Source organism: Sinocyclocheilus rhinocerous, unplaced genomic scaffold (genome assembly GCF_001515625.1).
Source record: "Sinocyclocheilus rhinocerous isolate Xijiao unplaced genomic scaffold, SAMN03320098_v1.1 scaffold692, whole genome shotgun sequence".
Taxonomy (NCBI): Eukaryota; Metazoa; Chordata; class Actinopteri; order Cypriniformes; family Cyprinidae; genus Sinocyclocheilus; species Sinocyclocheilus rhinocerous.
The window spans coordinates 277,646-294,949 of NW_015638954.1; the positions used below are offsets into that span (position 1 = coordinate 277,646).

The window sequence follows — 17,304 nt, forward strand, 5'->3', positions numbered from 1 at the left end:
AGCCAATCTGACTATGATTAGAAAACACACTCAAGTGCAAAATAGATCCATTATCAAGTTGTAATTTGTAAAAAGGAAAACACAATGCTCGCTATTGGCAAAAATCACTCTTACACCACCTGTCTCTCCCTCCCACCAATGCATCACAATCTGTTAATAGTTTCGCATAACCCTCATGAAATAATAATAGTACTAATCATGTGCATTCACTTAGCTATTGAAGCATTTTAATGTGTGTGCAAGCCTTAGAGGAACATCATTAAATGCTCTAATAATTTGCTATACACTTGCTAAAAAGATGCTTTATGTAGAATTCACTCCCAAGTTAAATTTACTGATACTGATTTCAACTGTTTGTTATCGTTTAATTGTAAGATTTAACAGCAGCAGGACCCTTACCCATCTCTCCATTCTCAATGACCTCAAAAGTGGTCCAGAGATCTTGAGCTTTGACCTCCATCCCCTTCATCTCCAGAGTGCTGATGGCAAGCTCGTCTGACCTCATGCTAGGAGACACCTTATAGACACAGACATCAGTATTATTCTGTTTTCCGTGTTTTAAATGTTCAAGACTTCATTGCCTTGTGCGAAAGGATTTATCTACTTTTGCTGGAGGAGAAATGAGAGGAAAATAGGAAAAAATATGTCAAAGAAGTGTCAAGGGGAAAAAACACTCTGAAGCAACCTCTATTAACTGAGGTTTACCTTGACTACTGATAAAACACAATTACTCTCACAATTAAATCAGACATGCCTTTGATTAACTGCGGTTTGATTTAGTCTGTGGCAGAATACCCTCTAGGTTCAGCCAAACAGTCACACACACACCACAGAGAGCGAGGGAAACAAACCTTGATTAAACAGCACTTCTCTGGCTGCTTTTTTTCTAAGTAGACTTCAAATATCAGGTCACCAGCAGGAGAGAACTGCAAAAACAGGTAAAAACAGAGAGACAAACACACACACACACACACACACACAACTTTAAACACATACTTAATTCATATAAATATATAGAAAGAAAGAAAGAAAGAAAGAGCACAGCTTATCTAAGAAACTAAGCACCCAACTGTACAGCAGTCTTTGTGGATACAATACAAAAGCAATCAGCAGCCCATTCAGTTCAGACCAGCGTCTGTGTGTGTCTGACTAAATGACACACAGCTGGAGTCCCACACATCATTTAGCAGCATTACACAACAAAAGCTGGCAAACATCTTAGCTCATGTAAACCACAGATTAAAGCTCCTCTTCTAAACGAATGAAACTGCGTTGGCAAAATGTATTTAAATGTAGCGTAAATGACACATATGCTTCTGTAACTTTCTATAAGAACAGTGTATAAACACCCTTATTCAGATGTTCTGTGTCTTATACAACGAAACGTGGGTTTTTTGCAGCCAGGGAATTGTACTAGTCAAAAGTTTGAACACAACTAGCCGAATACATGTTTCTACTATCTGATTTAGAGCAGTGGTTCTCAACCAAGGGGGCTAAGACACACTGCGGGGGCCTCAACAAACAGGGTGACTTAAAATGTTTTCATTACATTAAAAATAATTAAGTTAAATGCTATGTTGGTTGGCTAATATGTGAGCACCTCTGGATACTGTGCAGATGTAATATATGTGTTTAAATATATAAACCAGTATGAAGGGCCTTAAAATAATGTGTAGGAGAATAGGTGGCCACTGAGTCAAAAAGGTTGAGAACCACTAATCTAAAGGCTTATGCTTAAAATGAGTTTTTCCCATACATAAACGTGACCCGGGACCACAAAACCAGTCATAAGAGTCAATTTTTTTAAAATTGAGATTTATACATTATCTGAAAGCTGAATAAATGAGCTTTTCATTGATGTATGAAATGGATGAGAAATGTTGATGTTTGTTAGGATAGGAAAATATTTGGCTGAGATACAACTATTTGAAAATATGGAATCTGAGGGTGCAAAAAAATCTAAATATTATAAGGAAAATAGCCTTTAAAGTTGTCCAAATGAAGTTCTTAGCAATGCATATTACTAATCAAAAATTAAGTTTTGATATATTTACGGTAGGAAATTTACAAAATATCTTCATGGAACATGATCTTTACTTAATATCCTAATGATTTTTGACATAAAAAAAATTGATAATGTTTACCCATGCAATGTATTATTAGCTATTGCTACAAAAATACCCATGTGACTTATGACCGGTTTTGTGGTCCAGGGTCACAAATGGGCCAGTGACATAACAGTCATGTTCGGTCCAGATCTATGATGTTTGTGAAAAATACATAAAAAATGCATTTCAAATAAAAATGACCTAAATTCATCTCTTCTGTGGTGATCATGCTTGTAATTCATGAATTTTGACTGGTATTGTATTGTGTTTCAGTGTGTGAATGTGAATGTGTTTAAGCATTCAAAAGCTTCAAGTATTTTTCATGGGTCAGTTCCAGCATTGTCCTTGCCCAAACTTGAACACATTCACTGAAACTTTTTAAACTTGGACAGTAGCAAACAAAGGAAGATTAATTTGTTTTTCAGCTTATCTGAACAAATTGTTCCTTATGATGCCAGCGAGGTATAAAGCAGGAGACAGAAAGGTTAGGTAGCACAAAGAGCTTGATGTTTGCTCTAATTTGCTCAAAACAATACCAATACAGGTCAAAGTGATTCTGTGACCTGTAAAAACGTACACACATATATGCCAACACAAGGAAGTTAAAAGCTAAATGCACACATTTATGGCCTGTAACATCATGCTTTATAAAAAACCCGCAAACACACACATACACACCTATTTAACAGGAAGGTTAAAAGGGGTGACTTACTGTGGTGTCCTTCCACCTGGTGATAAAGCTGTTTTCTTTCTCCATTTGCCTAACCTGCTCTTCACTGACCTGTTTTAATGGACCCACACAGATAAACACAGATTAAAGCCCCTGTGCACAGTAAACAGACCTGCTCACATCCCCAACAGCAAAGTCAGGGCGTTTCAACTCTTCAAAAAGCATCCCATAAGTGGACAAGTTTGCAATGGCATGTCAGAAAACTTAGTTGAATGGTCAATAACATACATAAGTGGAATATAAGTTGTCAGATGATTTTAATATAAAATGGCCAATAATTGATATCTAATGGTGCAAGCTCATTATCCTATTTTTGCATTAAGATTCTAAATGTAAATATACTGGAAAAGAAATAATGCTCATTTAAAGCTAATCTTTAACACTGCTAAATGTAAGCTTAAACATTTTCATACTGCACATTATGTTGTGATGCTTAAATGTATTTATAAGATATAGAATGAATGATTTTAAAATCTTTATTTTTATAACAATACCTTGAATTTACTTAGCAGTTTGACCACATTGTCACATTTGTAAAAAAACAAACAAAAATGTTAACATATATAGTAAACTTTTAATTTACACCTGCATGCCTTGGTGTTATGCTGCATATTACTTTAGTGAAATTTCCCATATTTTTCTCTAGATCATGGCTGTTAGCAACACTAAACTTCACGTTTCACACGTTCTCCCTCTCTCCAAAAGTACAAGCGTGTGTATGTGCGAAGCCAGGGGCCTATGAATGTACGAGCGGGCCGAGGGGGAATTAGCACAGCGCAGCACTGTAAATCCCATTACAGAGACACGCGTCCAAGTGCAACACGAACACCGTCCCCTTCTTCACACACTTACACTAAAGCTGCGCATTTCGCTGTGTTGAATGGAAATGCTTTTCACTGTTCATAGCACCATGGAGTTTGTCATATATACAGCTTGCCAGTTTGTTATAGCCCTCTTCAAATGAGGGGTTCAACACAGACAGGCGTCTATTTTCATGAGCAATAATTCGAATGGACAAGAAGATCAATGTCTCACGTCCATTTCTTCAGTAATAAAGAGACCACAACTGACTACTAAATCAAGTTCTTGTGTATTAATAAAAAGGGTATAACAGTATAAATTATTAATTAACCCCACACACCTGTGAAAACAACACTGTGAAATGTCTCCGTGAATATGAGGGGAGTGAATATTGGAGCGGTCTCACGTTTAGCAGGTCATTGGGACTCAAGCGACAGAGATCAACTAGGTCTGGATCCTGAGAGAGGACACACGTTTAACTCACAGAGAAGAGCTGGATGTAATTGTTGATGAGGTCTTCCACCACACGGGTCTCCTGAGCTGTGTGTCCTTCCGTCTGAAACAGGCACGAGGAGAAAACACATGCCAGATTCTGCGTGTTCATCTGGTTGATAAGCGAGCACCTCTGGATCCTGTGCAGATATAATATATGTGCATAAATATGGGAATATTTCTGGAAAAAGACCTACATAAATCATAGATGAGTAAACACACACCGTCCATACAAATATATACACTTCTGAATTCACTGAATTCTGTGTGTAATTTGTAATAACTGTTGCAGCTCTTGCATGCAAGCTCAAGCTTAAGTGAAGTAGTATAGCAGTATAACTATTTTATGATGCCTAAATTAAATTGTAATATTTACATAGATTGACTTATGTATTTTTTAATTATTTAATTTATTTAATTACACTACTGTTGAAAATGTTGCTGTCTGTAGGATTTTTGTTTTAATGTTTCTGAAAGGTCTCTTATGCTCAAGTCAGTAAAACCGTTATATTGTGAAATATTATTCAAATTGAACATAACCATTTTCTATTTTTATGTTTAAAAATGTATTTTATTCCTGAGATGCAAATCAGAATTTATATAAGCCATTCCTCCATTCTTCAGAACCATGGGATCCTTCAGAAATCAACGTAATACTTTGATTTGCTGTTTAAGAAATTTTGTTATAATTATCAATGCTGAAAACAGGTGTTCTGCTTAATATTTTTGTGGAAACCATGAGGAATAGAAAATGTTCAAAACAACAGTATTTATTTGAAATAGATTTTTTAATGCAAAAGTCTTTACTGTCTTTAAACTCAAAGTATTTAAGTATTATGTTCAAGTTTTAAAAAAAAATTCTTACTAATCCCAATTTTTAACGGTATTGTAAATACAGCACTTAACATATTGGAAAACATATTTGATCAGAAAAGTTTTTGTTGGCACTGTGTTATTGCTAGCAGAACTTTAAGGCAGTTTTATGAAGAAAGCTATGGCAGGAAGTGAGTAGATTTAAATAAAAGCACATATTAGCAACAAAAGAATGCAGGCAGGTGTAAATGCTGTGTAGACCTGAACACAGCAAAACGATTATTGTACATCATGGGGGAAATGTTAGGCTACACTCCAAATATGCCAAAAGGGCCAATTAAGTCTTCTTCAAACAATTACAGTCATTACAAGAATATTTCGAGCAATCTGACATACCCAGTGAGGGTTTGGAGTGCCCATGTTTACTGTGAGCTATTTAACCAGACTTCAAACATTAACACAATACCAACTGGAAATGTTACTGGCTTCAGAGGATGTAATTGCAGAATGTTGTTGTTGTAAAATGGGGGAATTACCTGTACAAATGCTGCAGCAGAGCACCAAGTGTTGACCTGTTGACTTTGGGTAAACTCTGAATGTAGGATGAATATTTTTGCACTCTGACCTTCTCATCCTGTTCATCTGCATTTATGGACAATAAACACTATTTAAGGTAGAAATGTAATGTGCATCCACATAAAGTTCTGTTTGCATTTTACACCAAAAAAAATATCCTTGACCAAGCCCCTTAAAGGTGCATTCAGTAGTTTGGTGCTGGTTTATACTCACACCATATGAAGACTGCGCTCATACAAATTTTCTATAAAAAAGTGTTTTAATTATACATGATGCCAGTCAACCAACTTAATGTATTTTGCCATCATAAAATGACGAAGATAATCCACATGCTCATTAGCTGATGCCTCTGTAGATACCCTAGTAGCGTTTCATGATGTAAAGAGTGAAAATCAGTCAAAAGAACACACTTTTGCTTCTATCGTGCTTTGCCAGTGGAAACAATGTGAGAACCAGTACCTCTACAACTGAAAAAGCAAAAAAGATCTGAAGCCAGAAGGCTGACAAAAACAAAGACAAAAAATAAAGATCATGCTGATCCACATCGATAGATGGCAGTGTGGCATCTAACACTACTGTGGTAACTGTACTTAAAGTACAAAAAGAATAATGATGCAAACACTAGCTAAAGAACTATTGAACACACCTTTAATAACAACCAACTGGACTTTAGAGTAGTTTGATCTATAATTGAACACAAATTAATGTTCATTCACAGGAACAGATTAAGTGGTTGGCAGCACTAACCAAGGGCAGAGATCCAAAAAGGGTACAGCTCTTTAGCCAATAGAGCGTCTTCACTGTGAGACAGGAAGCTCTTGAGTGTGTCTGTGACGTCCTCTAGCCGATGGTCTTGAGCCCGTAGCTTAACAACCCGAGCGTTCTTGGTAAAGTCCTGCAGGAGCTGGGCCACACGGCCCGGGTCACCGTTCTTCTGGTAGATTCCCTCATAACACAAACCTGGGGGAAAGGTCAACGGTAAGAGCTTTGTGATATAACATTATAGTGTCCTTTATGATATAATTTTTAAAAAAAATTATAATAATTTTCAAAAATTAGATACATTAAATACTTCACAATGAAATACAATTGTTTAGATCTCATAGGAATATAAACAACATACCATATTGGGTGACAAAAGCAATGCAGCTGTCCACAATGATAGGAACATCATTTTTATTCATCTGCTGGTTGCCGAGAGCCATACCGTCTGTCCCAGCTGCCAGCTGGATGGAAGAATGCCACAGTGCAAAGTCCTGCTTGGTTATGCCATGTATGTACACAGTTCTGTATTTTAAAAAAAAGAAAAACACACACATGCACATACACATTTACAAATTAAAATATAATTCACAAAAAGAGGAGTTATGACAGCATGGCGACAACACTGTACACTTCAGTTCAAAAGGCTCTTATGCTCACCTAATTGACCAAAAATACAGTAAAAACAGAAATATTGTGAAATATCATTAAAATTTATAATAACTGTTTACTATTTTTATATATATCAAAAAATAATTTATTTCAGTGATCGTAAAGCTGATTTTTCAGCAGTCATTACTCCAGTCCAGTGTCAAATGAACCTCCAAAAACCATTTCTAATAAGCTAGGTGCTCAAACAACTTTTCATATATCAATGTTAACAACAGTTGTTATGCTTTTTCAGGATTCCTTGATGAATAGAAAGTTGAAAGGAACAGCATTTACTTGAAACAGAAATATTTTGTAACATTATAAATGTCTGTTGACATTACTGCCACTTTAGACCATTTTAATGAGTCTGAATACACAAAATAAAGTATTAATTCATTTCTTTCTTACTTTCAATGAATAAATAAAATCCCAAACTTTTGAACGATAGTGTATGTTTACTGAAACTTAATAGCAGCAGTCTTTTATGTTGCATTATGGTGTTAGGCGTCTAGTGTACTGTACCTCCCACTCTCAACCATGAGTAAGACCTGAATCTTCTCATCACCCTCCATATGAGTGGACACAGCTGAGGAAAAAAAATATAGGAAAAACTTTGCTGAAGCAGTCCATAACTCTATTACCTTGACAGAATGATAAAAGCACTCTTAGACAAACTAAAATGAAAAGCATTAAGAGTGAAAGAAAACAGAGGAACATGAAGTTAAACAAATGATGAGAGCTTTAGTGTTTTGTAAACTTTCCAGCTGGAGTAAGTGGAGCAGAAAGCTGAGTGCTGCTGGTCATTAGTTTCTACTGCAGTACATGAGAAAACTGCCTCACTGAACCCATCAGACACATGCACAGTTGTACATACACATTCAGAGTCATTGATTCTTCAACTAATCTTCCTCACATCTGTAATTTTCCCACTCCCTTTTGTCTCTCTCTTTCCCTCAAGTGCCAGACCAATATTGCAAATCATATTCAATGACCAAAACTCTCCGTCAATCTTTGTATTATGTTTAATTAATTAATCAAATTCATAGAGTCAATCACTTGTGCATAAATTCCGAGATTAATCCATTTCAGAGTAATAAAAACACAACCAAATAAAAACAGGTCAAGTGAGAACAAAATTGCTCAAATATTTTTGAAACTCAACACTCAGCTAAAATCAACCGAAACATAGGAACTTAAGTGCTAAAAACAAGCACTTTAATTGTTGCACTTTAGCCATTTTCAAGGTTGGCAAATTTTGTTTACCAATGTTATTGAAAGTGATTTTATAAAAAGGAAAGGAGCGCTACTGGGCACACAACGTTTATTAAAAGCCATTACTGAAAAGAGGCAAACATTCACTATCACAGTTTGATAAAAAACAAACACCACTCACTTCATCCTTTTAACCTCCCTTAAACATTAACGCCCTTAACTTTTATTACGGAATTAAAAAACAGAATTAAACCAAACAGCCTTGTAGTGCTGGGACTAGCATTGAGATTCCAATAACACCTCTCTCGGCTCTCTTTTTCTTGTTTACACATATATGGAAATTATTTACAAGGGAAGAATGACTTCAGATTAAAGGTGGCCAGCGAGCTTCCTTTGCATTTAGTGAGGGTTTAGATTATGTTGACAGATGAAAGAGAGGCCCATTTTAAAAGTAATTATGCTTAAAGTTCCCAATGGACATACAGTTTTTATTGCAATAACACAACTGTTGAACAAAAGGATTGATACGACTTTCAAAAATACATTAATTTTTATCTAACTTTTGCCTTAATGACAGCAGCACTCAAGCAGCATAAACTTCATAAGTTTGTGTAAAAAAGGTGTCTAGCATGATCTGAGATGATCCAAAGAGCATCTCGAACTTCAATCTGACCAACGGTACAGAGTCACATGATCAATGTCACAAGTTTATTTTAATTAACTAGAAATAGTGCAGGACCTGAAATATTTCTCAAATGTGGCTTTCAAATTTAAGGTTGTGTTTACATTTGTAGTTCAGTTCCTTTGGTCCGGACCAAAAATGAATACTATACATTTAGCCCTGCTTTGTTTAGTGTTCATTTTAACACTGAATCTAAAGATACAAAACAAAATGCATAAGGATATGGTCACAACCTAATGCCCTAAATTAGATTTTTTTTTAATCCCAGATTTTCAATGTGGCCTCAGACTTTTGGACCCCACTGTACATGAGGCACCTTTTAAGATCTTCAAGAACAAATATCGGATTTCTTATATCGGAGAACCTGCATGTACTTGCGTGACACATTTCAGGACCATGGACAGCAAAGCCTTTGACAAATACTATAACATTACCATACTGTCATTCAGGAAGTTTATAGGAACTATTCAGAGGTGCTTTGAAGCATTTACTTACAAAAGACTATGAGAATTCCTTTCAAAAGCCTTTGTAGACAAAATATTATGTATGACTTTCAGATGTCATTTCTACACAAGGCTTTTCCATTGCTAAATGGATGAATCTGACATTGCACTCCTGTTTATGGCAGGAGCGAGTAAAAGAGGGTGAGCTAGGGCAAGCTGTGAACTGCTGGTCTGCCTATGTCTGTGTCCTAATCTAATTTCACAGAGTTTCAGCCCTTTGAGGCCCATATGTTCTGTCGCTATAGAGATCTTAAACCACTGGAGACGCTTCGTTAGCGCGCCACGCTACATTTCAAGGCTCCGCGAACTGTTGAGGCATCACCCTCTTAATCCTGCCCCGAGTATGTTGGCTTTCTGGATTTGATCCTTTTTTTGGCCTTGAACGTATTAGGAAAAAAAGAGATTCATTGATTTTTCCTGCCTCGTTCTAGTGCAATTGATTGAAAATGTTGCAAATCTGGTCCATGGGTGCCAAGATCGTGTCAACTACCTCCCGCCCAAACACGATTGCCATCGGCAACCGCGGTCTCCCTTGGAGACAGACGAGACGTGTGACCAGACGAATCTTTTAGAGACGTGGGAACGGAGTCAAACATTAGCACACTGAATGCCAACCAGGAAATACTAGCAATAGACAGAGAAGGCACAGAAGACTAGGGCTAATATTTCAGACGAGATTTCAAGAAGATGATCGTGAGGCTCAAGGTGTCTCTTGCTAATACTGAGACACTTTACCTCAGACATCACTAATGTAATTCATTAAAAGAATAGACAATATGGACAATCTTTTTAAACAGATGATCCAAAAAATGCCTACTGAGAGCATATAATGAGTGTGAAAAAATTGCTAGAATTAAAAGCGCACATACAAACACACATTCAGTGGTCAATTTTAGGATTAGTTCACCCAGAAACTATGAACTTGAATGACTTTCTTTCTTCTGTAGAACACAATGGGAGAATAATGTGATGGAAGCAGTTACATCCATTAGAGACTATCGTTTTTAAGCTCCAAAAAGGATACAGAAACACAATGAATGTATCATAAATGCTATGTTATTGTCATAGCATTTTATTGTCATTATGTCATTTAGGATGAAGTACTAAAATTAGTAAAAAAATTAATTAAAATAAAATAAAAATTAGCTATATAAAGCTATATAAACAAAAAACTAATACAGAACTACTAAAAATTAAACTAAAAATAAAACAGTAAATATAAAAATCAAAGCTAATTCAAAATATAAATAAATATTATCATAGTATATAAATAATACTAAAATAGCACTTTTCCTCACAGAAAGCTATCAAGTAAGTCCAAAAGACTAGCAGACTAAAAGACTTTATTGACGACTTTCATGATACTTTGTAATGGTGAGGGGGGTTTTTTTAGGTAATTTTAGAGCTTGGCAGTCCCAGTCTCATTTACTTTCATTATATTAAAAAGAATAGCCATGATAAATCTTTCAAAAACTAAACAACAGAAAGAAAGTCATACAGGTTTGGAAAAACATGGATGAACTATTCCCTTAATATCTTTCATTCGACTGGTATGCATGCATATTTGTCCTCACTAAGCTCCTGTAGGCGTTTGAGTTGAAGAACTCCCTCCTCTTCATCTTCATCTCCAGAACAGAAGTAGAGTTCTGAGCCCACCAGAGCAAACCATCCCATTCGCCAATGATAAAGGTCATGACCCTCTTTATAGTGCAGTCGGCCAATAAGCTCACTGTCCAGCCTCAGCAGAGCATCTGCCCTTGCAGGGACAAAACACTGAAACGAAAGAGAAAAACATTAGACAGAGGAGCCGCGTGAGATGCAGAGAAAACATTTAAAAGTCAGGCGCTTGTGCAGATGACACAAAGAAGTTTCTAGTGTTTTCTGCCAAACAGAAACTACAGCTAACCCTGGAGTTGCATTAAACCGGCATATACAGATAGAAGTACAAACACAAACACCCTTTGAACATTCCCTAGCTGAGCTCTCAGAGTTACGCAAACACTTCAGCCTAGACACTAGCACCTCCACACTTCACTTAAATGGGAATACATGTGAGTGTGTGTGTGTGTGTGTGTGTGTGAGTGAGGGATGAGAGGCAAGTGAGATGCATCTGTTTGAAGGAGTAATAGCATACACCCACTCGCACAAGAAAAACACTAACGCACACCGACACAACAGGGACAAAGACACAATAAAATGACCTTCAAGAGTCTATGCATACAGCACAGTGCGGCAACGCTGCAATTCATATTTAAACACAGACGCACACATATGCTGAACCCCTGCAACGTTGAAGTTGCCCTAAATCTTTTAAGAGTTATTTTATGTGTTCGAGTGAGTGTAACCTTGGCGATGGCATGTGTCCAATCCTGCTGTGCGTCTGAGGTCTCCGCTCCGAACACCAGCACTCTCTGAGAGCGGAGGTACAACTCAAAGGTGAACACTGGCCTGAGGGAGGTGTGGAAACAGCACAATTAACACACACACACAAAGTGACTGAAACACACACATGCCCACATGCTCACAGCTGTGAAACCGAAAGGATGGTGATTAATCTCTGTTAGTCTTTTGCTCTTACAATAAACAGCTGAACGCTGGAGATTAATCCAGGGGGAAAGGCCACTCTCTTAATGGCTTTAACAGCTCTGACTTGTGGCCCACATTTTTGGACAGGGGGATATTTCTGTTACAGTAGTGAGAGCAAAAGAATTCAAGAAAAAGGGGGATTTCAGGCTAATCGGGTTAGAGGTCGGCCAGCATGTCGGTTTCCTCTCATTTCTTGTTAGTGTTTGTTAGTGTATGGAAACTCTGAGGTGGGGTCACATCTAAAACACTTTCCGTAACCTCTAACCCACAAAAGGTGGTCAAATGAATGAGTTCATTAACAAGATGGTGTGAGAGAAAGAGACAGAGAGGGAGGGGGAAACACGTACCCTGTTTCAGTGATGTTCTCAGTGTTGTTGATGGCCAGGCTCACCACATCGCTGACGTCAACCCGGCCTATGGGTGTAGCGTTCTTCTCATTTTCATAGTAACTAAGGAATCCACCTTCCATCGTACACCAACGGAGGACCAGGTCTGAAACATACAAATAGAAAAACATGAGATTTAACTACTGAGTACTACTGTAGATTCAATTATAGATTCTTCATCACACTTAGTAGTACTTGCTGTTATTGCTCGTACAGACAGATTTAAACAACTTTAGTGCATAGATTCTGTACTGTTGCACTATAGACATGAATGACAGACAATTCCACAGGTAAAATCCAGTCATTTCAACAGGAATCCACATGATTGGAGTCTCACACGAAGGTGAAAAAGTTCCCTGTGCAGATTTAGTTTGTGTTCAAATTGGTCAGGCAAATTCACCAACAGAAAGCTGCGCAGTTTGAAAGTGACTTTTGTCTGAATAGAGCTTCAAGCATGCAATTTTGACAATAGACTTTTTTTTTCATTTCACCAAAATTTGGTAACATGACTGCACCTTTAGAGTTGCTTTGAAGGATGAATGTGATAAACATCCAGAACATGTTAGCAACCACATATTAATGTGTTAAAACATTTAGACTACATTTTACAATTTTATATGTTCATAGTAGGCTCTCTATTCACTCAGCGTACTTTAGGATTTGCTTATTACAATACAATTTAAAGAAACCAAAGAGTTTCTAAAGAAGGCCAGTGGCAACAAAGGGTGAACAACTTATTTTCTTAAGTGGATATGCTGTATTAATGTTCTTAAGAATTCAGAGCAGATTCACAGCCCCTTATATGGTGGATTATCCCATAGTTACCACATTATGAATTCTTTATCTACTACTATTTTAAAGACATTAAAAAGGTTTAAAAGATCCTTAAAGAATTATTTAAAATATAAACCAGGTATGATCCATAAAGAGTAACCAGAAACAGCAAATTAAAAAAAACTGGAAATGATCTACTCAAGAAAAAAAAAAAAAACTTAAAAATGGCAAGTTATTTAGCCATACATTATTCAAATGTACTTAACGAATTCAAGCTTATCTAACTTATTATGTTTGTGTTCAAGTAATAAATAATTTATCAGACACTTACATCCCTAGTGTCCTATCAGTACAGTTCACTTATTGGCGCAGTCCTTTTAGTCAGCAGTTTTCTGATTATGAGTATTACCCTCAACACCACTTTTACTGTTCACAGCCGCCTGCTGGGTGCAGGACAGGTTCTGATATGTAATGTACATGCCGGGACAAAATTATATGTAATTGTAAAATCAGACAAAATTGTATGATTTTACAAGTGCTTTACTCAACACTGAGAGTTTGTTGAGTTACAAAGCACAAGTAATCTGACAAGACCATTTAATAAAACCAAAGCAACAAATAACAGTTTCCTCCCAAAGCAAACATTTAAAAAAGGATTTAATTAAACAAACTGATATTTCATCATGTGAAATATCAGAAACACTGATATTTAATGTTATGAGTCTGAATGCCTTTAAAGAGGTGTTTAAAAATGCAACAAAAACATTAATGCTACCTAAAAGCTTTTTATACCCTGTTTGACATCACATAAAAGTGCAGTTTAAATCTATAAAAGATACATCAAGGAATGTTAAGGCCTGTAAAGAGAGCACATTAAGTACTAAAATCCAAGAGATTCTCCGCAATCTGAGAGGGCTTCTGTTCATCATAAATATTTCAATAAGACGTTACACTCTTTTTCTAACTATTACATTAAGTTAGTTAAATATTACTAGCTTTGTTCAACACAATCTAAAATATTCAGAGCAAAAGTCATTTTCATATAATACAACTGTCATTTGTCTTGTGAAAATGCTGATGGTCTCTTTCTCAGCGGAAAAGATTGTGTGATGTTTCCAGAGGGGAGCTATTAGACAAAATAGTGGATCTTAACTCCATCCTCGTGTTACAGTGACACAATGTTTTGTTCCTGACAATGCCTCACCTGATTCATCTATAAAACTGGCACTTCATTAATCCAGTTAGCTGGGTTTTGTGAGGGAACAAACTGTTCTGTCGGCAATGTCAAGACGAGAGTTAAGAGACACTAAATTATGGGCAAAGAAGGGTTATCCATGTGACATTCAGAGTGATATTTAACTTTTAAAGTGATGGTACGAAACAAAATGTTGATCAGTGAGAAACTTCAGGTGACAGCATTGGTAAGTGGTGACCGTTTGGCAATATCACAACACATTAATGCGGTGTGTACATACACATGCACACAAGTCCACAGGCAGCTGGCATTTACTATCAACAACTATCCAATGTGGCCATCTCTCAGTATCGAGTGTGGCGTAATACAATAAATTGCTGGTATTTATTTCCCTCACACCTCTTCACCTCATCTGTCTGAACCTCTCCAGCTCAAATGCCACCACAGTAAGTGCACAAAAACCCTCTTGTCACTGACTTATAATTTTCTTGTTTACAAAGGGTATGGATATATAATCTCTGAACCAGTGTTCTCAGGAAACATGGAGAGGTGTCCTTTTCATTAGTCATTATATTTGAATTTGCACATCATGTGGACAAGGGTCTTTGTCTACTTCAACTTCATCAGAGTCTTCAAGTGAACTGAAACCATTTACAAAATTTCTCAACATCTCAATACAAGTCAGGTTGCTGGGGTCAAGCCTCTTAAAATTCAAAATGATTAAAAGAAAATTTGATAGGCTCTTCACAAGCAAAGTTGCACATTTACTTCATACACATCTAACATGTGCTTGAATCTTGAAAAGGCTGGAGCATCCCTGAAAGATGTGCATATCTCCTTTATTTATGTTGTGTCAACTTATTTTCTGCAGATCTGTATACACCCATAGGCCACGGCTGTCTTTACCTGTGATCATCCAAGGTTATATGGGTAGACAAGCCTGAGAGTTGGATGTGCTGTTGAGAGAATCATTCAATTAGGTAAAATACTAATGCTGGAAAGACGAAAGAGACAAACAAAGTATTACAAACATGGAGTTGCTTGCCATTACTATTACAATCCACGCACATCTTGGTATGTGTTGTTTGTGCACAAGAAACAACTATCAACTATACATTATTGTTCAAAAGTTGGTAGTCAGTAAGATTTGTTGTTAGAAAGTAGTCAGTAAGTTTGAACACTGAAGACTGGAGAAATGGCTGCTAAAAATTCAGCTTTCCCAAAGGAATAAACTGCATTTTAATTTTTAAATGTTAATAATATTTCACAAAATTACCATTTTTACTGTATTTTATCCAAATAAATGCAGCCTTGATGATCATAAGAGCATAAATATTAAATAATTTTACTGACCCCAAACGTTAGAACAGTGGTGTATACTATATATCTATAATTGTCAAATTCCACATTAATTAGATGCTGCAACAAAACAACAAGTTATCACTTACAGTATATACAATTAGGCCTATTTCACAGTGAACGCATAAGGAAAACAACAATGTATCTACAACAGCAGACTCATGCTGCTCTATACAGAAAATACAATTATTTCTGTGCTACTGTATTGCAAGTGTTCTTTAATAACAACCATACATCGCAATCAGGGGTTGTCCATTGAGAATTATTACAATTTGATGGTCACAAAATGTAATTTATGAGAAAATATGTAACATGAGGAGTGGAATCACATTTACCTCCAGATGATAATTAATCTACACAGAATGACACTAAACCCCAAACTGGAGCTATAAACTAATTGAATCAGCTGGATACTGTCAGATTTACTGAATAGACAATGCAGTCACTATGTATGCATGGAGCCCAACAAATGTCTTCAAATAACAGAGTAGTTTACTGAAGTAGTTTAAATTGCAACAAATGTTCTGAAAAGTAGGTTTAAAATGCATTTTCTGCCGAGTTTAATTTAGCACGATCAGAAAAAGGCCCAGCACCAAAACATACACTTACACTCCTGTAGACAGAGCCACTTTGCCAGCAGTGTGAATACTGTAACCTATTAACATGGATGCAAAAATAAATACGAGCTGCTTTCACGTGATGTGTGAAACAGACCTTAGTGTAAAACTGTTGAGAGACTGTTGAAAGAAAATCTAAAGGTCAAATCGTTGTGAGCATTTATTTATAATGTGCGAGTAAAGTGACTCATATTCATGCGAGTTCAAGTGTCTGGAGCCCAGCATAGCACGGTTCAGAGGCTTAGTCATCAATGGACGTGCCTCAAAATAATCTTGTTTTATCATTTACACAGGCGGAAACCTCATGGGGGACCTCTTTCAATTGCGGATGGACATTGTTTGCTATGAAAGGATCGCAACATTGATCCAGATGAAAGAAATGAATGAGTCTCGATTGAGAAGTTGCCCCGGCTCTGAAACACACAGCTACCAGCAGTGACAGGCAATGGGAGCTTGTTTTAGATGCATTATCCCCTTTAGAGCATGGGGCGTTTCACAAGTACACACACACACACACGGAGGAATACCACTGCATGATTTATAAAGGGGCAGATGTGGTTGTTTTCTCCTCTTCCCCTAAAAGCACGATTCCTCTGCAGGTGTCAGCGGAAGCTCAGTAAAGACAAACAGAAAAACACACTCTTTCACAACGCGCACACACATCAGGGTTGGGCAAAATTTGGAATTTAAGAATATGCTTTCAATTTATGAATGTAAATTTCAATTGAATTGGCAACACCCCATAGGACGTGTGACAGGAAGAGGAATTTACTGATTTAAAATTCTAATTTGGTTCAACCCAACAACAACAGATAACGTCTCGGTTACGTATGTAACCCTCGTTCCCTGAAGGAGGGAACGGAGACGTCACGTCGGATGACCGACGAATTGGGATCTCACTTAGAGGGACCAATCTACTTCGAGTGTAAACTAAACGAGCCAATGCACATTGGCATGCGATTATTGCATCCAGCTGCTGCTGATCACAGCGTGAGTATAAGTAGGCAGCAGATGCAACGCATATTCAGGTTTTCGCTGAGGAGCCGAGCCAGTGACC

General features: G+C 36.9%; 1 protein-coding gene across 2 annotated transcripts in view; it reads right to left on the reverse strand.

Moving 5' to 3' along the window:
- Window positions 1-17,304, reverse strand: part of LOC107750308 (arf-GAP with Rho-GAP domain, ANK repeat and PH domain-containing protein 2-like) — an 87,493-nt gene that overhangs the window by 12,614 nt on the left and 57,575 nt on the right. For both annotated transcript variants that reach the window (XM_016565631.1, XM_016565632.1), the window contains exons 16-26: window positions 12,264-12,408; window positions 11,676-11,778; window positions 10,905-11,103; window positions 7,456-7,519; window positions 6,644-6,807; window positions 6,268-6,480; window positions 5,481-5,586; window positions 4,124-4,271; window positions 2,821-2,889; window positions 852-926; window positions 400-517 (exon numbers count right to left, since the gene is read on the reverse strand). In XM_016565631.1, coding sequence (XP_016421117.1) covers window positions 400-517; window positions 852-926; window positions 2,821-2,889; window positions 4,124-4,271; window positions 5,481-5,586; window positions 6,268-6,480; window positions 6,644-6,807; window positions 7,456-7,519; window positions 10,905-11,103; window positions 11,676-11,778; window positions 12,264-12,408 — 1,404 coding nt within the window. The remainder of the gene's footprint in view (window positions 1-399; window positions 518-851; window positions 927-2,820; window positions 2,890-4,123; window positions 4,272-5,480; window positions 5,587-6,267; window positions 6,481-6,643; window positions 6,808-7,455; window positions 7,520-10,904; window positions 11,104-11,675; window positions 11,779-12,263; window positions 12,409-17,304) is intronic.